Here is a 21,534-nt window from a genome sequence, read left to right on the forward strand (position 1 = left end):
TCTGCTGTACCAAGGTTTTTGATAAAGCAAAACATCATCTTTGGCCCACTCAGTTTTGGTGCTCCTCAGCCACATAGCAACCACAGTTTATGTGACTTCTTATCTATGCCTTCATATGTGCAAAGAAAAGCTACGAGGATGGTATGGGATTTGCATTACAAGACGTATGAGGAGAGACTTGCGGACCTGAACATGTATACCCTGGAGGAAAGGAGGAACAGGGGTGATATGATACAGACGTTCAAATATTTGAAAGGTATTAATCCGCAAACAAACCTTTTCCAGAGATGGGAAGGCGGTAGAACGAGAGGGCATGAAATGAGATTGAAGGGGGGCAGACTCAAGAAGAATGTCAGGAAGTATGTTTTCACAGAGAGGGTGGTGGATGCTTGGAATGCCCTCCCACAGGAGGTGGTGGAGATGAAAAAGGTAACGGAATTCAAACATGCATGGGATAAACATAAAGGAATCCTGTGCAGAAGGAAGGGATCCTCAGGAGCTTAGCCTAGAATGGGTGGCAGAGCTGGTGGTTGGGAGGCGGGACTAGTGCTGGGCAGACTTATACAGTCTGTGCCGGGGCTGGTGGTTGGGCGGCGGGGATAGTGCTGGGCAGACTTATACAGTCTGTGCCAGAGCCGGTGGTGGGAGGCAGGGATAGTGCTGGGCAGACTTATACGGTCTGTGCCAGAGCTGGTGGTGGGAGGCGGGACTGGTAGTTGGGAGGCGAGGATAGTGCTGGGCAGACTTATACGGTCTGTGCCCTGAAGAGGACAGTACAAATAAAAAAGTAGCACATATGAATTTATCTTCTTGGGCAAACTGGATGGACCGTGCAGGTCTTTTTCTGCCGTCATCTACTATTATCATTTGCAATGGTCCTTCAGGTTTCACCAACTGACCCAACTGCTGTCTTGACAAATAACCAAAGGGGTCATCAGGGGCAATGGAATTTCCTTTTGGCTGCAGAGGCCAAATAAACCAATTTTCAGCCCTGCCCCCAAACTCTCTAATTGCTGATGCTATGTATGGCAAAATATTGGTGGGGTTATGGATCCTGTGGCCCATCACTCTCTAAAATAGTGAAAGGAAAATGTGGTGTGGGGCTTCCAGTTCATAAATTGCAACATGTGGTGTTAACCATGAGCACTTCAACCATGGGGTGGGGCATGCATATAGCCTCCTTCAGCAAACAAGGTTCTTTGATGACAAAAAAAATTAGAACTATGAACAATTTTCAGTGCCCTTAGAGCATTTGCCAATTATCTTAAACTAGAAAGGCAACCAAGTTGCTTACATAAACAAGGAGAATTGATTCACACATCCTCTGCAGGAAAGCTCCAAGGATCTGAAACTGGATGCTCAGCACTCATTTGTGACTTCTTTTTAACTCTCCCGATAGGTAGTAGAGATCAACTAGAAAGAAATCCACTATGAAATACTACCATTTCAAATGGAGATTTTCCTTGTGGTATATTCTGGAGAAACTGAATCCTTTAACCCAGTAGCGTAGCCACAGGTGGGCCAGGGCCCATCCACTTAGGGCTCAGGCCCACCCAACAGTAGTACACGTTTAGCGGTAGCTGGTGGGGATCCCAAGCTCTGCCAGCTGAAGACTTCCCCCTGCTGGTAACGAAAATGCTGCTCTCCACGATACTAGTACCTGCGAATGCTCAGTTTTCAGCACATGCCTGCTGCAGATTGCCAAGGTGGAGCGAAGCATTTGCCCACCAGCTGAGATATTTTTTTGGTGGTGGTTTGGGGAGGGAGGGAGAACACCTGGTGCCCACCCACTTCTTGCCTAGGCCCACCCAAAATCTGCTGTCTGGCTACGCCCCTGCTTTAACCTACATTCTAAGAAGCTTACTACATTATGTGTTCCATCTGTCATCGAGTACAGGCCTAGGCCCATACACTATGAAGCTAAATCTGAGTTATGTGAGAGCAGCCTATTAAAGTCCTAAATTAAAACTCAGTTTAACTTCTTCCATCAGTCTCCTTTTTATGAGGGGGCTGTGGGGCATATGATACTCCCAACCACTACCAGTTTCGTGGGACCTTAATATAATTCTGGTTCATCTTATGAAGTCATCTTTCAAGCTCATGAAATCAGAAAATCTGAATGACCTAACTTGGAAAATAATTTTCTTAATGGTGGTAACATCAGCTTGGAGAGCAACAGAAACAGAGAAAATGATGGCAGATAGAGACCTCTCCAGTCTGCCCATCTCTCTATATAAAAGGCAACCCCAACGTTCTGAAGCCTCCACGGAAGTTGAGGCGCCCGAGATATCCGGTGTGCCCTGGAGTGTCTGCACCGCCCTCGCGTCAAAACGTCATGACGTCGAGGGCGGAGCTATGACACTCGAGGCCCGAAACCGAAACGCCACAGCGAACTAACAAGGCAAGTAGCTCGGAGGGAGGGAGCCCCTTGCTAGCGCCCATTTCATTGCCCTCAGAAACGGGCATTTTTTCCTAGTCTACAATAAATACTAAATTTTACAAATCACTTCAGTACAAATCAGTGCAAATTCCAAGTTCCTGTTAACCCTGTATGCTTTTCACATTAATCAATAAAAATTACCTTCCTCTCCCGCCCCCCCGCCCCCAAAGGAGTACAGATCCTATGCACTCTGGACTGCAAATGTGCACTAACTCAGTACATAAGAAGAACATAGCCATACAAGTGGTCCAATCAGCTATTTATATTCTTCAATCCAAACAAATTAGGAACTAAATGATCTAAAAGAAATATATTAAATTTATATAGGTTTATGTATGCTCAGTCTCCCATACTTGAGGACTACGTAATAAGGAAAATGTTTCTTCCTATGGGTTTTCCATAATAATTTGTATATTTCTTTGAAATGTCTTATATTTCTGGACAAAGTTCGCTTTGGGTATGTAAATTGTAAAAGTTATAAATAAAGAATTAAATTGATTAGCAGACTCTAGGAGGATTGCAACTAACTGATAACATAAAAGTGCATTAAGTCAGAGCCTAGGTACTACTGTTAGAAATATGCAATCTGTCCCTAAAATCGAGTGTAATACCGGAAGACTGGAGGGTAGCCAATGTTACTCCGATTTTTAAGAAAGGTTCCAGAGGAGATCCGGGAAATTATAGACCGGTGAGTCTGACGTCGGTGCCGGGCAAGATGGTGGAGGCTATTATTAAGAATAAAATTGCAGAGCATATACAAAAACATGGACTGATGAGACAAAGTCAGCACGGATTTAGTGAAGGGAAGTCTTGCCTCACCAATCTAATGCATTTTTTTGAGGGGGTAAGCAAACATGTGGACAATGGGGAGCCGGTTGATATTGTATATCTGGATTTTCAGAAGGCGTTTGACAAAGTGCCGCACGAAAGACTCCTGAAGAAATTGCAGAGTCATGGAATCGGAGGTAGGGTATTATTATGGATTAAGAACTGGTTGAAAGATAGGAAGCAGAGAGTAGGATTGCGTGGCCAGTATTCTCAGTGGAGGAGGGTAGTTAGTGGGGTCCCGCAGGGGTCTGTGCTGGGTCCGTTGCTTTTTAATGTATTTATAAATGACCTAGAGATGGGAATAACTAGTGAGGTAATTAAATTCGCCGATGACACAAAATTATTCAGGGTCGTCAAGTCGCAGGAGGAATGTGAACGATTACAGGAGGACCTTGCGAGACTGGGAGAATGGGCGTGCAAGTGGCAGATGAAGTTCAATGTTGACAAGTGCAAAGTGATGCATGTGGGTAAGAGGAACCCGAATTATAGCTACGTCTTGCAAGGTTCCGCGTTAGGAGTTACGGATCAAGAAAGGGATCTGGGTGTCGTCGTCGATGATACGCTGAAACCTTCTGCTCAGTGTGCTGCTGCGGCTAGGAAAGCGAATAGAATGTTGGGTGTTATTAAGAAGGGTATGGAGTCCAGGTGTGCGGATGTTATAATGCCGTTGTATCGCTCCATGGTGCGACCGCACCTGGAGTATTGTGTTCAGTACTGGTCTCCGTATCTCAAAAAAGATATAGTAGAATTGGAAAAGGTACAGCGAAGGGCGACGAAAATGATAGTGGGGATGGGACGACTTTCCTATGAAGAGAGGCTGAGAAGGCTAGGGCTTTTCAGCTTGGAGAAGAGACGGCTGAGGGGAGATATGATAGAAGTGTATAAAATAATGAGTGGAATGGATCGGGTGGATGTGAAGCGACTGTTCACGCTATCCAAAAATACTAGGACTAGAGGGCATGAGTTGAAGCTACAGTGTGGTAAATTTAAAACGAATCGGAGAAAATTTTCTTCACCCAACGTGTAATTAGACTCTGGAATTCATTGCCGGAGAACGTGGTACGGGCGGTTAGCTTGACGGAGTTTAAAAAGGGGTTAGATAGATTCCTAAAGGACAAGTCCATAGACCGCTATTAAATGGACTGGAAAAATTCCTCATTTTTAGGTATAACTTGTCTGGAATGTTTTTACGTTTGGGGAGCGTGCCAGGTGCCCTTGACCTGGATTGGCCACTGTCGGTGACAGGATGCTGGGCTAGATGGACCTTTGGTCTTTCCCAGTATGGCACTACTTATGTACTTATGTACTTATGTACCAGTTTCCCATCTAGGCTCCTTTTCCATTGAAGAGATCTAGGTAGGTCAGCGACCCAGTGGTTCACTCACATCTTGACAAATGAAAAATATGTCTGGAAGAGGCAGCACATTAAGACAACAGTTCTGCAAGGACTTTTCCCAAACAAGATTCAACTCTTTCCCCCCCCCCCCCCCCCCCCCTCCCAGCAATGTCTGGGATTCTTTGCTAAATCTCAGATCAGACCATGAGCAGGGCAGCCCTTGGCAATGTGATTCCCCAGTTTTGTGGCGGATTCTTCATGTTTCTCAGAGAAAGCCAAGCTTACAGGTTTATTTGGGATTTACTATCCTGCCCATAAAACTGAATATCTAAGCGGCTTAGAAACTAATAAAGAGGGTAGGAGCTATAAATCAACAAGACAAAAAACAGGTAAGGGAAGCTGATGGAACTGCAACTGAGGGGAGGATAGCAAAGAGGGATATACACTTTAGGAAGAAACTGAGCAAACCAGGCCGGCCACTGACAAGTTCAAGTGGGTGGTGAGGGGGGCACAACTAGGTGTACGCAATGGAAAAAAGGTCAGTTTTGAAATCAGCAAAGTTTTGTACCTGTAATAGCAGTCCTCTATAGGCAACAGGATAAATCAAACACACATTCCCACTCAGCTTCCCAGGGAGCTGACCTCTACGCTCTGTAATAGGGTTAGAGTCTCAGAGGTAGCAGCTGTGGCACTGAGAGAGTTCTGAAGGTCGGTGCTGTCAGATGACATCACTCCACATGTACATCTGATTTATCCTGCTACATGTATATAGTTCACCTTCTGAACTTGATACACAGATACATGCATTCCAGCCCTTTTGACTACACTAGGTACACGTACTTTATCACTAACTACTGGTCAAAGTGCATTTCATAAAACTTTATGTCCCTACTATTTATTTGGTATCTGTCATGAAATGTCTAGCCACCCGCCTGGGGTTACCCCGCGGCTACTTAGAGGGTCTATCCCCAGCATAGCTCAGGTTCACCTGCACCTGCGCTTGTGCTCTACACTAGCACCCTCCTCCCACCAACTGGGTCACAACCACTTCTGGGCGAGTCTCCTGCTCTCAAATTATCCCCAGTGATTTCTAGGTTACTGGGGCCACACTCCCAGTGGTCCCACAGGTCCTAGAAAGCACTCACAGACCCAACACACAAACCACCAGGATTCTTTATCAGTCCAGACAAGCAGGGCAAACAAATAATTATGTTTATTCTCAGAACTTGAACAGCGGACATAAAAAGTGCAATCAGCAAACAATAACAGGTAACTGAAATATGGATCAATTATAACACTAGCTAAACATTTGCTTACTTTCAAGTGCCCGGGGAGATCAGGAAATACACTGCTCACAGATTATTAAATGTAACTGTTTACAGGTCTTTAGCAAAGAGATCTGTCTCTCTCTTCTCCCAGACTAAGACCGAAGCAACAGCCAGCAACTGCTGGGTAATTTCAAACTCCAGGCCAATCAGAGCCCAGAACAACAACATTAAAAAAAAGCTGGTTACATCACTACAGGCATTTCCTTTATCTGTGTTAACTAAAGAAGGGAAAAGTTAGTTCTTTGTTTCAGCTTAAAACATAACATGCACCGCCTGCTGGCCAAACTAGAGAAATGCACTTCAAAACATAATTAAGGCAAGAAAATATCCAATACATTTTACAGGTTTAAAACACACTGTTTTTTCACAGTATCATTACCATGTTCTGAGTCCTTTGCTCTGGTACTGCTGGTCTCTCCTGTTTCTCGGTCAAAACTGTTAAAGAGACATTAAGAGAAAACTTTAAGATTCTTAGAAAGCTGCAATCTAAAGATTTATCCAACATATAGTTTGGACAGATTCCTGAGGGAAAAGTCCATTGAACATTATTTTTTTTTGGGGGGGGGGGCGGGGGGGGGGTTGCCTGGATTGGCTGCTGTCGGAGACAGGATGCTGGGCTTGAGGGACCCTTGGTGTTTCCCAGTATGGCGGTACTTATGTACTTGTAATGTATACTACCTAATCTTTCCTCTCCTTGATCCACATTGTAACTGAAACACATGTTCCTTATTCAACCAGAATACCACCTGTATTTGTTTCATTACCAGACTTGGTGAACGCCTACGGTACTATGTAAGCCACATTGAGCCTGCAAATAGGTGGGAAAATGTGGGATACAAATGTAACAAATAAATATAACGCCAAACTGGGTAGACCAAAGACTAATATATATAAGGCCAGATATGTAGATTTTATAAGTCTAGAATAAAAGTGATATAGAGCTATATCTAGTGATAATGCACAGAATCAGCAAATGTCAGTGTTAGAAGATATTCTCTCCGAGCTCATTCGGAACCAATATCCCAGTGTAGTGTTACAGCAGAGTTATGCTAATTCCAACCCACAAGAGTTGTCATCTGGCCCAGAGCAGAGAGAGCATGACACTTCCAGTTGCAGGTGGATATCAGCCCTGAAGTGATGCCATCGGGCCTTCACAGAAGAGCTTCCACACATCTTTCAGATTTTGAAAGGGGCTCTCCCCCTCTGCTCCTTAGATCCCTAGGGAAACAGTACACCCTGTTCTAGACCCTCATTGCTCCTACCTCCCCAGCAGGATGAGGCCTACCCTGTGTTAGGAGCATTTTTCCAGCTGAGCCACAACTGATCAAATGCCCCAGCATGGTATTTGGGAGCATTCTTTCCACTGAGTCAACACTGAACCAATCCCCAACACGATGAAAAGGGGCAGTCTTCTCTCAGTCAGTTTCCCCAGTGCCTCTAGCATGGCTTTAGGAAGTACTCTTCTCTATGTTTCAAACCTTCTCCAGAAAAAGCAGCTCTAAACATTAAACGGTAATATAGGCTCACCTTGAGCATATTCTGGGAAGGTAAGTATGAAATTGAAATTTTACAACCATGTATATATTTATTTCTATAATCTGTGGCGTAGTCTAGGATTTCCCGCAAGGATGACAACTGGTGCCACATGGTGAGGATGGAATCTGGGGATGGTGCAGACACCTATCTATTGAAAACTAAAGTGAGACCACCAACTCGCTTCACATAAACCTGAGGAAATATTTCTACACAGAAAGGGTGGTGAGTTTATGAAATGTCCTCCCAATGGAGGTGGTAGAGACAAAGACTATCTGAATTCAGGCAACTCGGGACAAGTATATAGGATCTCTAAAGGAGTGAAAGGGAGAGTAGATGGCATGGATGAGTAGACTCGATAAACCATATGGTCTTTAGCTGCCTTCATTTTTATATCTCTCTATATAAAAGGCACCACCAACGTTCTAAATGAAGCCTCCAGCCGGAAGTGTGAAGGGGGAGAGATATCCGGTTTCCCCATGAGTGTCTGCCCTGCCCTCGCTCTCTCTGTAACACAAACAGTGAAGGAAAACACAGCAAAGCAGGAAATCAAATCGCTCTCTCTGTAACAGTGAAGGACTCAGAGGGTGGAGGGGAGAGAGGGCAGAAGCCCTCACTATCTCTGTAACACAAACACAGCAGGAAACTTAACACTGAAGGACTCGACTCCGAGGGGGGAGGGGACAGAGAGCACAGGGGAAGGGAGAGAGGGCAGAGGGCAGGGACACACACACTCCCACATGCACACAGAAGAAAACCTTGCTAGCCCCCATTTCATTTGCATCAGAAACGGGGCTTTTTTTTTTACTAGTGTTTCTATGTAATCCAACAATGGACTATATTAGATGGTATTGTAATTGCTTGAAATCATATCACTACAGACTCTAGCTCTGAAGCCCTTAATTAATCTCCTGAGCCATCTAGTCTCCCTCTCTCTTGGAAAATAAGAGTTGTCAAAAATATTGCCTTGCAACTGAAGCAGAGGCAATGCGGGCAGTCCAGTGTTTCAAGAACTAAAGGCAAAACTAATTGCCCTTTGTGCTGTGCTTTGGAGGTGACGAAGTAGGTCTTCTCAGTACGCACAGAAGTGTGTGAGAGATAGTGGTACTGCCTACTCACCTGACTTGACTCTTATAAATGTCTGCCTTGTGCACATCTCCTGCAGTCGTAGACGGCGAAAAATGCAAATGCAATGATGAAGAAAGTGACGCTTTCTTTTTCCTGCTTGGAAGTTCTTCAGAAGAATCCTCCTGCCCAGAAAGGTTAACAAGTTAGTCACTTCTTAGGCCCAATGCAGGAGACGTAAGTTCTGTACCTGGACACAGCTTCTGCTTCTCATGCTAAGAAGAGCTGTGGAGGCAGTGCTGCTGAAACAAGGTGGTTAGATTGAGAACAGGAGACGGTGCGAGGCTATCTAGCCCATTATATGGGTTGAAGCCAGTAGGCAGAGCTTGCTGGCAGTAGGTAGAGATTGTCACCACACTGGTTCATCCAAAACAGTTGCAAATGCTATTGAAAACAATAGTAAAAATTATTAGAAATAACGAACTGCCTATGCCTGGTACATCTGTAAAAAGTCAAAAGATGTTCCAGTTGGATAAGCAGTTCCTTAAAAGGTAGAGAACAAAAGATTTTTTTAAAAACCTATTTGATAGCTTTTTAATTTATTTGAAAGCTTCCCATATCCTATATAATAATTCTCACCAACGTGGGACTGCCAGTGTCCGTGGCTCCTGGAGTTGCTGAGCTAGGCTCCGTAGTCAGGATGACGTCACTAACAGCTGATTCCCAGGCAGGGGGAGCAGTAGGGAAACCTAGGAATCAGCTGTCAGTGCGCCGCTCCCTGCCACTTCGGAGCAAGTGGCAGGGAACAGCGCATCAAAAAACTACAAGCGCAGCACCACAGAACCCCCCCCCCCCCCCTCGGCTCATCACCCAATCCCCCCCCCCCCCGGCACATCAAACACCCCCTCCCCCCACAAGCACATCAAACACACCCCTCCCCCCACCCGAAGCACATCAAACACCCCCCTGCCCCGGCGCATCAAACCCCATCACCACCCGCAGATGCCAGTAGTAACGCTGTTCGGCCACTGCTGCTTCTCCTGTTGAGCAGCAGCGGCCGCTACAAAAAGAAAAGAAGCGATAAATGTTTTTAAACCCAGCCCAAATCATTCACAAATGCCCGAGTCTTACAACGCAGTCTCTGCAGCCGCTCCTCCTCTCGCCTCCACGTCACTGCCCCTGGAGTAAGACCCCAGAGGAGTGCAGTGATGTGACAAGAGGAGGAGCGGCTGCAGAGACTGCGTTGTAAGACTCGGGCATTTGTGAATGATTTGGGCTGGGTTTAAAAACATTTATCGCTTCTTTTCTTTTTGTAGCGGCCGCTGCTGATCTACAGGGGAAGCAGCAATGGCCAGACAGCGTTATCACTGGCAGCTGCGGGTGGCGAGGGGGGTTTGATGCGCCGGGGGGGAGGGGAGGGTCGTTGGACATGGGTAGCTGCAGTGGGGGAGGGGAGGGTCACTGGACATGGATGGCTGGAGGCGGGACAGGGGAGAGGGAGGTGGGGGGTCCTGAGACCAGAGAGGTGGGGGTGGGAAGGTTGGCCCTGCGAGAGGGGAGGTGGGGGCTCACACTCACTCCCTGTCTCACATACACTCTCTATGACACACTCCCTGTCTATCACACTATCTCTCTGTCACACACACAGACACTCTGTCTCTCACACACTCTCTCTCACGCAAACACACACACTCTCTGAAACATACACACTCCGAGGAAAACCTTGCTAGCGCCTGTTTCATTTGTGTCAGAAACGGGCCTTTTTTTACTAGTGTACATATAAATATCATGAAATAAAAACTGAATATCACTATAACAGCTTCAAAAATTATTGTAGCTAGTGGAGAAACAGCACTAATAAAAGTTGTATTTTGTGCTAATTTTTCTACACTGTTCTATACAATACATGGCCAAATTTCAGTGTGGATATCCTGTTTACTGATGGGTTCACCTTAACTGTTGTTGTAATCTGCCTTGGGAAGCCTGGTGTTATAACGACTGGAAGTAAAATTAAACTCTCCTTTCATTGGGGCACATGGAATCACATCTTCACCTCATCTCTTTTGTACAAGTGGATTATTCTGAGCATGTTTCAGGGAAAAGTGATTTTCATAAGTCAAAATAATAAAAATAAATATTTTCTTTCATGCAGATCTCTCATTTGTTTAAACATAACTAAATGAGCTATAAGACCCTAATGCAGACCATTGGTTTTCTTATATTTTGTCCTTGTGAATACTTATACTGTGCCAAAACTGGAAATACAGTGAGACAGAATAATAGAATTCAGTAACATCCAAAACTTATTAATTAACATTATAATTGTGTTTGCATTTGGGTAATAACTGAGAAAATGCTGTTATCAAATCATATTAGGAAGCTTGAGGTCGACTTGGTTAACCTCTGCTGAATATCAACCAGGCAATAATTTTAAGGCTAGATTTTGTTTGCTGAACTCGTTCTGACTCATTTTCCCTCCACCAGATTTGTTCCTCCTTGGTTAATTTTAAGCAAAAAGCTAAGAAATGATTTACTGTGGTCTTACAACAAGGACATCACATCAAGCTACACATCACCATTTGGAAAACATAAATGTCATTCAGCTCCACCTGTTCTACTGCTGCTTTCCCTTAGCCAACATTATTCCCGGGACTCATCTATATACAAACATACAGCCCCCTCCAAAAAAAAAAAAAAGAAAAATGCCTTTTACAACCAAACAGACTTGAACATGAAATAAATGAATATATCACAGAACTGGAAAATGTTGGCACATTTAGACTGACTCTGGATGTCTGCATGAAGGTAGCTCTGCCCTCATTATTGAATATCTCTCTTTTGAATAGTAGTAATAATAAACAATATAAGTGCATTTTTATAACATACCACTGCATTCCACAGAACAAAAGGAGCAAGTTCACAGAAACCATATTTCTCTTTTGATCTAGGCACAGGGGGGAAAACAGATTTTAAATGCTCCCAGGTTTCAAGCTAATTCATATTTAATGAGGCATATAAATGTCATAAACAAGTAAATAAATAGATAGAAACTCTGAATGTTGAGCACCTGATTCTCATAACATGATGTCTATTTTAGTGTCCCTTTACCAGGAGAAAAAAATCTGCATGAATATAACACATGCTGGGTGTCCTTATAACCAGTCCCTCCAAATGACACACTGATTACAATTTATAGCAAACTAGTAAAAAAAGGCCTGTTTCTGACACAAATGAAACGGGCGCTAGCAAGGTTTTCCTCGGAGTGTGTATGTTTGAGAGAGAGAGAGAGAGAATATGTGTGAGAGATGGAGTGTGTGTGTCATAGAGAGAATGAGAGAGAGACAGCGTGTGTTTGTGTGAGAAAGTGTGTGAAAGACAGAGTGTCTGTGTGTGTGACAGAGAGAGAGTGTGATAGACAGGGAATGTGTCATAGAGAGTGTATGTGAGAGACAGTGAGTGTGAGCCCCCAACCCCCCTCTCGCAGGACCCCCTCCCCACCCCCACCTCTCTGGTCTCAGGACCCCCCAACTCCCTCTCCCCTGCAACGCCTCCAGCCATCCATGTCCAGCGACTCTCCTCTCCCCCTGCCCCCTCTGCAGCCATCCATGTCCAGCGACCCTCCCCATCCCCCCCGGCGCATCAAACCCCCCTCGCCACCCGCAGCTGCCAGTGGTAACGCTGTCTGGCCACTGCTGCTTCCCCTGTAGAGCAACAGTGGCCGCTACAAAAAGAAAGAAGCAATAAATGTTTTTAAACCCAGCCCAAATCATTCGCAAATGCCCGAGTCTTACAACGCAGTCTCTGCAGCCGCTCCTCCTCTTGTCACGTCACTACGCTCCTCCGGGGTCTTACTCCAGGGGCAGTGACGTGGAGGCGAGAGGAGGAGCGGCTGCAGAAACTGCGTTGTAAGACTCGGGCATTTGTGAATGATTTGGGCTGGGTTTAAAAACATTTATCGCTTCTTTTCTTTTTGTAGCGGCTGCTGCTGCTCAACAGGAGAAGCAGCAGTGGCCGAACAGCGTTACTACTGGCATCTGCGGGTGGTGATGGGGTTTGATGCGCCGGGGCAGGGGGGTTGTTGATGTGCTTTGGGGGGGGAGGGGGTGTTTGATGTGCCAGGGGGTGGGATTGGGTGATGTGCTGGGGGGGGGTTCTGTGGTGCCGCGCTTGTAGTTTTTTGATGCGCCGCTCCCTGCCACTTGCTCCGAAGTGGCAGGGAGCGGCGCACTGACAGCTGATTCCCAGGCAGGGGGAGGAGTAGGGAAACACACGGGAGCGTGTTTCCCTACTCCTCCCCCTGCCAGGGAATCAGCTGTTAGTAACGCCATCCTGGCTATGGAGCCTAGCTCAGCAACTCCAGGAGCCACGGACACAGGCAGTCCCACATTAGAACGTTCGTGGTGAGAATTATTATATAGGATTACTACTCTACCTATGAAAAGTTATTCCATTATTATACTTCCTCTGTGTATATTATGCTGCACAAGCTGGCATGTTTGAAAATATAAGTGAGATTAAATAAAAAGGCTACCTACAATAAAGAACGACAATGTGGTTGCAGCAGCTCATAGGTTTGATTGCTTGTTTTGAGTGTATGTGGAATGACGGCTGCGCGGGGAAGAGAAAATAGAGACTAACCTAATTGGCTTCAACTTTTTGATTTCATGCCGTCTCCTGTTCTCAATCAACCCTCCTTGTGCTGAAAGTCAGGGTGGGGGGAGGGAGGAGGAAAGGGAGAGAAGAGGGAGAGAGTGTCAGTCATTGCAGAACAGCACCACCTATAGATGGGATTTAGAGTACATGCAAACAAAATTCCAATAGTCCATGGCTTGATTAAAAGGGGAGGGTGGCACTAAACTGCAAGAACACCTCTTCGTAAATCATTGTGTCTCAGCTTCGGACCCTCCAGACTATACCTTGTGAATGGAGTTAGAAGCTCAGGTGTTAAGGAAAGTGAAGAAGTTGAAAAAATATATATATTTTTTATTGCTGTAAAATCAGTCAACAAAACAATATTGCCTAAATCTGCTGACATGACTATACAGTATTTTATTTATTTATTTATTTATTTATTTTATTGCATTTGTATCCCACATTTTCCCACCTTTTTGCAGTATACCAAAAAGGAACATACTTGGCACCAACAAAGCAGATCTGTTGAAGAAGTGTACATTGCATCCCTCTCAGGTCTGTCTGTACCGCCTCCCGGGACTGTGCAACTCGCCTTTCTGTTCCCTTTTATAATCATTTCTCTTTTTCTATGCCTACACTACTTACCCCTCTCTCTCCACATTCCTCATTTTTGGCTAGTAAAAAAATGATCCTCTTCCTTGCCCCCTACGTATTATCTAACACACTCAGATCTTTGACCTCATCACCTCTGCCTATCCCTCATCCCCATTCACTGAGCTGTACTAACATGCAACCTAAAACCTAGATGAGTTAATACCATTTAAACACAGTCTAGCTGCATTGTTTCCTCATTGACCTGATCAAAGTTAGTCCAGTAAAAAGGTATCACCTATAACTTGGTTGTTGTCCCTTATTTTCTGCAGGTACAAAATGAGAAGAAGAACCCTTCGTATCTCAGGTCTAACACAATATGAGCTTGCTGGCGCTTGTTGAGGCTGTTTGCAAGGGGTGGATAAGAGGGGTAACTGCCCTTGAGACCAAACAGGAGGGAACATCATATCACTGTAGTGAGTGCCTGTGAATGCTCGTGTATGGAGCTCAAAAAAGGAGAGAGGTGCCAAAAGCAACCCTTGTTGATGTTAGGAGTGGAGGAGTGGCCTAGTGGTTAGGGTGGTGGACTTTGGTCCTGAGGAACTGAGTTCGATTCCCACTTCAGGCACAGGCAGCTCCTTGTGACTCTGGGCAAGTCACTTAACCCTCCATTGCCCCATGTAAGCCGCATTGAGCCTGCCATGAGTGGGAAAGCGCAGGGTACAAATGTAACAAAAATAAAATAGATACTATTGGAGATTCTACATGGAATGTTGCTACTATTGGAGATTCTATTCCACTAGCAACATTCCATGTAGAAGGCTGTGCAGGCTTCTGTTTCTGTGAGTCTGACGTCCTGCACATATGTGCCAGGACGTCAGACTCACAGAAGCAGAAGCCTGCGCGGCCACATTGGGGATCTGCAAGGGCCGACTTCTACATGGAATGTTGCTAGTGGAATAGCAACATTCCATGTAGAATCTCAAATAGTAGCAACAGTGGAGGAGTGGCCGAGTGTTAGGGTGGTGGACTTTGGTCCTGGGGAACTGAGGAACTGAGTTCAATTCCCACTTCAGGCACAGGCAGCTCCTTGTGACTCTGGGCAAGTCACTTAACCCTCCATTGCCCCATGTAAGCCGCATTGAGCCTGCCATGAGTGGGAAAGCGTGGGGTACAAATGTAACGAAAATAAATAAATACGTTTTCCCAGCAGCTGTCTGGTGCTTGTGTGTGGCTATCTGGCTGACTTCTGGGATCAGTACCACAACATTTGCAAATACATGCTTTGTCACACATCAGTTCAGAATCTGGTAGTCTGAAATTTTGGGATAAGCATCATAGCTGGGCTCACTAGTATAAATTTACTTTGACAGATGTGGAAGAGGAACATTACCCAAAAATCCTCTGTGCTGGAGTCTGATGTGCATTCATCATCTGATATATGTATTAAATTGTAGAGTATGTTGATGCTGGGGTCCTTGCAGGTGATGGAGAGCCCAGAATGCAGAATGTGTACCATTCGTGTCCACAGCTGGAAGACCTGGTCAGAGTATTTCTGGCGCAGCTGAAGGTAATACTTCTTCTGGCTCACTGTCCGGAGCTTCAGGAGCCGGTGCCCCTTGTTGTGAATGGTTAGTTTTACATATCTCAAAGGGAGAAGCCTGGGACAAGAGAGCACAAAGGCTTATTATATAGGAGAATCTTACATACTATGGAATTTGTGAAATCAATGCATCATTTGCCAAATTAGTGAACTGCAAAGCTCCATTAAAAAAAAAAAAAACAACCTGTAGACTCCTAGGGGTCCTTTTACTAAGGCCTGCAGAAATGTAGACGCGTGTTTTGGGCACGCGCAGAATTATTTTTCAGCGCACCTACAAAAAAATGCCTTTTAAAATTTTTTGCCAAAAAATGGACATGCGGCAAAATGAAAATTGCCACGCATCCATTTTGGGTCCGAGACCTTACCGCGAGCCACAGACCTAGTGGTAAACTCTCACACGGTAACCGGTGGCAATGACCTACGTGCACCAAATGCCTCTTAGTGCGCGTCTAATAATGTGCAGCAGAAAATAAAAATTATTTTTTGGATGCACATATTGGATGCGCGCCAAAAATGAAATTACCGCAAGAGCCCCGCGGTAGCCGTGTGGTAACTCCATTTTGGCACACGTTGGGCGCGTGTAGACACGCAGCTTAGTAAAGGGCCCCCCCTAGTTCCAACAGCCAAGTATCTTCTACTTGGTGCAGATTGTGGTAATTTTAAACTACCAAACAGATTAGTTTTGACATTTGTGGAGCTACCCAATAGACAGTTAAGGAGTGCAGTGAATGCGTAGGGTTCCACCACTGGCTGTACTACTTGACAAAGAAGCACAAATTTAGCACATGGATACCAACTGCTCGGAAGCAAGAACTCTGCCACTGACTGAGCAGAGTAATGATAAAATGCAGAAACTGATTTACCTTTTTAGCACTGAGTGTAGGAGTGGCATTTTAAGGCACATGAAATATCACACTGGGGGGGGGGGGGTTTCCTCAGTGCCGTAGCGAGGGCTAATGGCATCCGGGGCGGGTTGCTGCTGCGCACCCCCCCCCCCCCCCCCAAGCGCATTCTTACCTGCGGGAGGGCCGATCCGCCCCGAGTGCACGTCACTCGGAGCTGCGTCGGCCCCGCTGGTTCCCTGCTCTCTCTGCCCCGGAAGTTCCGGGGCACAGAGGGAGCAGGGAACCAGCGGGGCCGGCACCCCCCGAGCGCGTGCACCCGGGGCGGACCGCCCCCCTTCCTACGCCACTGGGTTTCCTACTGTCCTCCAGCGGCAGGTCTCTCTAATGCTGTTGAGATTGAGAAGCTGGGGAAGAGGGATGAGGAGTGTTGGGACAGGCAGGCAAGTTGGACAAGGGACTGGGGGAACACCAGGATATCATGCTGCTGGGGTGGAATTAAGCTTCAGGGTAGATGCATCATAAAAGCAGGACTTCTATCCTCCACAGCCAGATCCTTTCCCACTTGCTGCACAAGGTACTACAGTATGTAGGCTGGGTATGGCCCCCGGGGCAGGGGAGTACTGGACTTTCTGCCTTGCTGTGCATGCCTATATGCACAGACTGCAGCAGCTCCTGCCCCACTGATGCTCACTAGAAAGGGGAAGTAATGTTAGGTATTGGGATCAGGACCATCACTACCTTCCCCCAAAGACTGGCTCCTCCCAAGGATGGTCCTGCCCAGGGTTCATAGTGGAACTAGACTTAAACCAACTTATAACATATTTTATAATCATAAGGATTTTTGTGGCTATTTAGAAAAAGAAGCACGCATATGACTTGCTCTGCAGATCCAGGCTGAAGATTGTGGAACAGTCCTGGATTTCTGACCTCTCCATCCTGATGCATTATGGGACTTGCAGCACTGATTTCAATGGGCAGGATCAGGCATTACAAACCACTGCTTTGTAAAACCAGTGGACAGCGTTTGATGGAGAGACTGCTGTTCTTGCTTTGAGAGTTCAGTGTGTGTTTTGTTCTGATTTTACACACCATTGGAGATTTGGCTGCAATCCAGCTGTTCTAGGAATATACATTGTCTTACAAATTCCTAGACCCCTGAAGCAGGCCGGTAGGGCCGAAACACGACTCGTGTCGGGTCACGTATTTTATCGTTTTGAATAAAGACTTCAATTGTGGACACCATCTGAGAGAGGTTATTTTTTTTTTGCTCTACTCTTTTTGCTCGGCATTTTAAGCCTTTACTTCCCCCCAGGGAACGAAATTTGAAGGAATAATTTATTTGTAGATGCCAAATGTCAAAGGTTTCTCAAGGGGATTTTGACTGAGATACAGGAGAGTGGAAGAAAGCTTAGTTTTGCACGGGGAAAGAGAAAGGATCATCATTTAAGCCAAAAAAAAAGAGGAAAGGTTGACTGGCCTGCAACTGTACCAACGTATGACTTTCAGTGTGGCAGCCCAGCAGTCCTGTCAAGGGTCCATTACATCTGCAGAATGCTTTCAGCAGCTCTAGCCTTACCTTTTGAGTTCCATGGCATGGACTGACTGGGCCTTGGCAGTTGACCTCTCACAGATCACCTTTGTCCTGGCAATCAATAGCAGGTTTGGAAGGGGTAGACATGGCACAGATGAGGTGATCCCAAGAGTCACATATGTGGGTGTGTTTTGTATGTGCACCATGGCACCACTCTGTGTCACCTGGAAAAAACATAGACGCCACATGCCATGTTACTTCTGTGGGAGCACACGTACCGGAATCCATTCTCTTACTGTAATTGGTTTACCACATCGTGAACTCTATGCTACACTATCACAGGATTGCGCAATACATACACTGCACAAGTATATAATCTACTTTAACAAGCCGTAAAGCCCGTTACAACGGGCGAAATTTCTGTTGTATGTAATGAAATAGCAAAATGGGCAAGATTTTTTTATTTGTGAAATGTAATTTAATAGTTGATGAACGTAATGTCAGTTGATGTGTATAGTACAGGTTTATATACTATGTTCTTTGTGTAAACAGCATTAGATCCTTCAGAATTTGAACCTTGTTATTGTTTGACTTATGTGATTTCCCATATCACTTATTGTTCAGAGAGAGAGAGAGAGCGCGTCTTTCTGAGAGAGAGGGAGAGAGCATCTGTCTGAGAGCGCGTCTGTCTGAAAGAGAGAGCGTCTGTCTGAGTGAGAGAGAGCGTCTGTCAGAGAGAAAGAGTCTGTCTGAGAGAGAGAGCGTCTGTCTGAGAGAGAGAGTCTGAGAGAGAGAGGGTGTTTCTGAGAGCGTCTTTCTGAAAGAGAGAGCGTCTTTCTGAAAGAGAGAGCGTCTGTGTTAGAGAGCATCTTTCTGAGAGAGAGAGAGCATCTGTCAGAGAGAGCGTCTGAGAGAGAGAGAGCGTCTGTCTGAGAGAGAGAGTGGACCCCGTGGATCAAAACAGTACGACCTTAAGTACCCGAACCCCCTTATCTCTGTCCCTCGCTGATGACACCAGCTCACCCCCTCTCCACCACCACACTAACCCCTCACTGACAAATGAGACCACCCGTAGTAACAGTGAAACCACCTTATCCTGGGTTCGGGTAAAACATGGATTCTATGGACCCCGTGGATCTAAACCGTACGACCTTAAGTACACGAACCCCTTATCCCTCTCCCTGATGACACGAGCTCACCCCCTCTCCACCATCACACTAACCCCTCACTGACAAATGATGGCGATTGAAAGCGGGTCCCAGGAGTGAACGACCGATCGGGGAAGGCATTGGGAAGACTCACCGGAGAGACGGAGGCAAAATGTCAGACTCGGATAGTCTGTGTGAAAGCGAGCAGCGGGAAGGGCGGTTAATGAGCGAGTCACACCGTGGAAAAAAAAAAAAAAGAACAAAAGCGCCAAGAGCGGTTACCATATGGCTCCAGAAAAAGGAGGAGGGATTGAGCCAGCCGGGTTTTACTTCCATTGCTTTGAAAGCAATGGAAGTAAAACCCGGCTGGCTCAATCCGTCCTACTTTTTCTGGAGCAATATGGTAACCCTACAAGAGCAGCACTCCCTGCCCCCAGGGAAAGGAGGCGGCCTGCCAGGTGTGTGAGGGGGGGTTAGAAAGAGCGGAGGGAAAACAGTAGGATATTTCAGGGGAGGGGACACAGTAAGTGAGCAATTTAAACTTGTAGTACTGCAACTGAGGAAAATTGGTTAAAAAGCAGCCGATCACCACGTCTTCCCTCCTTCGGCTGACTTGTGCAATTGTGAGCGATGTGGTTGGGAGGCTCGCTGGAGGGGGCATCGTCGGGAGAGACCTGTGACGTAACACTCTTTATTTATATAGTAGGATAGGATATGAAGTTATACAGTTCAAAATAGTATTTCCTGCAATCATTGCTCTTTATTTATCATAGGGCCATATGGACTCCAAGAAAATTTCACTTGGCTAAATTAACTTCGTACAATTGTTGGAACTGTACTTCTCAAGTGGGTACCTTTCACACACATGTTGTTTGAATGTAGATTAATTAATATCTTTGGACAGACATTTTTTTTTTTTTTAGTTACATTTGTACCTTGCACTTTCCTACTCATGGCAGGCTCAATGTGGTTTATATGGGGCAATGGAGGGTTAAGTGACTTGCACAGAGACAGAAGGAGCTGCCTGTGCCTGAAGTGGGAATTGAACTCAGTTCCTCAGGACCAGAGTCCACCACCCTAACCACTAGGCCACACCTCCACTGTTGCTACTCTTTGAGATTCTACATGGAATGTTGCTAGTGGAATAGCAACATTCCATGTAGAATCTCCAATAGTATCTATTTTATTTTTGTTACATTTGTACCCCGCGCTTTCCCACTCATGGCAGGCTCGATGCAGCTTACATGGGACAATGGAGGGTTAAGTGACTTGCCCAGAGTCACAAGGAGCTGGGAATCGAACTCAGTTCCTCAGGACCATAGTCCACCACCCTAACCACTAGGCCACTCCTCCACTACATATGGTTGGTCATGACAAAAGCTTTTAACCTTAATATCGCCATCTCACGCCCCATAGTCATTTTTAAATCTCATTCTATACCTCATCTATTATTGGATACACACCAAAAGACTTTTTGATATACTAACTACTGTTACTCAAAAATTCATACTCACCAACTGGAAATCTTCCTCTAATCTAAGCACCCATTTTTGGTGGCAAACTATGCTATTTTATCGTAAACTTAATTTAGCCTCTGCTGAACTAATGGGTATGATAGTGGGGAAAAAAAATCTAGTCTGGCCACCCCCAGAAGTGTATCTGCAGTCACAACAACATGTGAAATTCACATTTGAAACTTAAGTACTATTTTATCTGTTCACACAGATTATTACCTCTTTCTCTTCTTGTAATCTCCACCACCGCCAACTCCAGGCTCCGCTCATTCTGCCTCGCCTCACCCTATGCTTGGAACAACCTTCCTGAGCCCTTACGCCAAGCCCCCTCCCTGCCCGTCTTCAAGTCTTTGCTTAAAGCCCACCTCTTCAATGCTGCGTTCGGCACCTAACCCTTACCGTTCAGTGAATCCAGACTGCCCCAATTGGACTGCCCCTATCGGACCGATCGTTCACTTGTCTATTAGATTGTAAGCTCTTTGAGCAGAGACTGTCTCTCTTTGTTAAATTGTACAGCGCTGCGTAACCCTAGTAGCGCTCTAGAAATGTTAAGTAGTAGTAGTAATCGCTTTGCTATGATATCATCCATATTTATGTATATAGTTGTCTCTGAAGTGACTTTTTTCACTTGTTACTTTTATCACCATTACTCCAGTCCATATATTGTAAGTCTTCATTTAATTCATAACTTACACACGTGTTTTTTCTTGTATTTCCTTTTGTATTTCTAAAAATTATAATAAAATATCATGGGGAAAAAGTATATCTAATATCCTATTGAATAAAATCCAGTGTCTGCCAAGTTCCTACAGGACAATTGAAACTAAGGGGGTTATTAAGCCTGTGGGTAACAGCTGAGGCCAAGGGAAGAAAGTGAGGGAATGAGGAGGGCGGTCAAGGTTGTTAGAACTCCAAAATTAAAACTGAGTAGGAATGACTAAGGCTGAAAAGAGTTCTGGAGAGACACTGGGGAGGGGGGGTTGGATCAAACAAGAATGAGGGGGTGAGTGGGATGGGAAGAGAAGACTGAATATTTGAAGATCAATTGAAGATCATATAAAGGTCAATCCTATAATCTAAGCATCACATTTATCCACCCCTTGTTCAAGTAAGAAGAAGCTGGTAAAAGAATCAGTTAGG

General features: G+C 45.4%; 1 protein-coding gene across 1 annotated transcript in view; it reads right to left on the reverse strand.

Moving 5' to 3' along the window:
- The window catches only part of LOC115479021 (protein FAM71F1-like), a gene marked incomplete at its 5' end in the record, with an annotated part of 35,316 nt that overhangs the window by 5,741 nt on the left and 8,041 nt on the right, over window positions 1–21,534 (reverse strand). Inside the window, 4 exons of the mRNA XM_030216731.1 lie at window positions 6,312–6,367; window positions 8,585–8,715; window positions 15,147–15,414; window positions 17,778–17,956. Coding sequence (XP_030072591.1) covers window positions 6,312–6,367; window positions 8,585–8,715; window positions 15,147–15,414; window positions 17,778–17,956 — 634 coding nt within the window. The remainder of the gene's footprint in view (window positions 1–6,311; window positions 6,368–8,584; window positions 8,716–15,146; window positions 15,415–17,777; window positions 17,957–21,534) is intronic.

Source organism: Microcaecilia unicolor, chromosome 10, assembly GCF_901765095.1.
Source record: "Microcaecilia unicolor chromosome 10, aMicUni1.1, whole genome shotgun sequence".
Taxonomy (NCBI): Eukaryota; Metazoa; Chordata; class Amphibia; order Gymnophiona; family Siphonopidae; genus Microcaecilia; species Microcaecilia unicolor.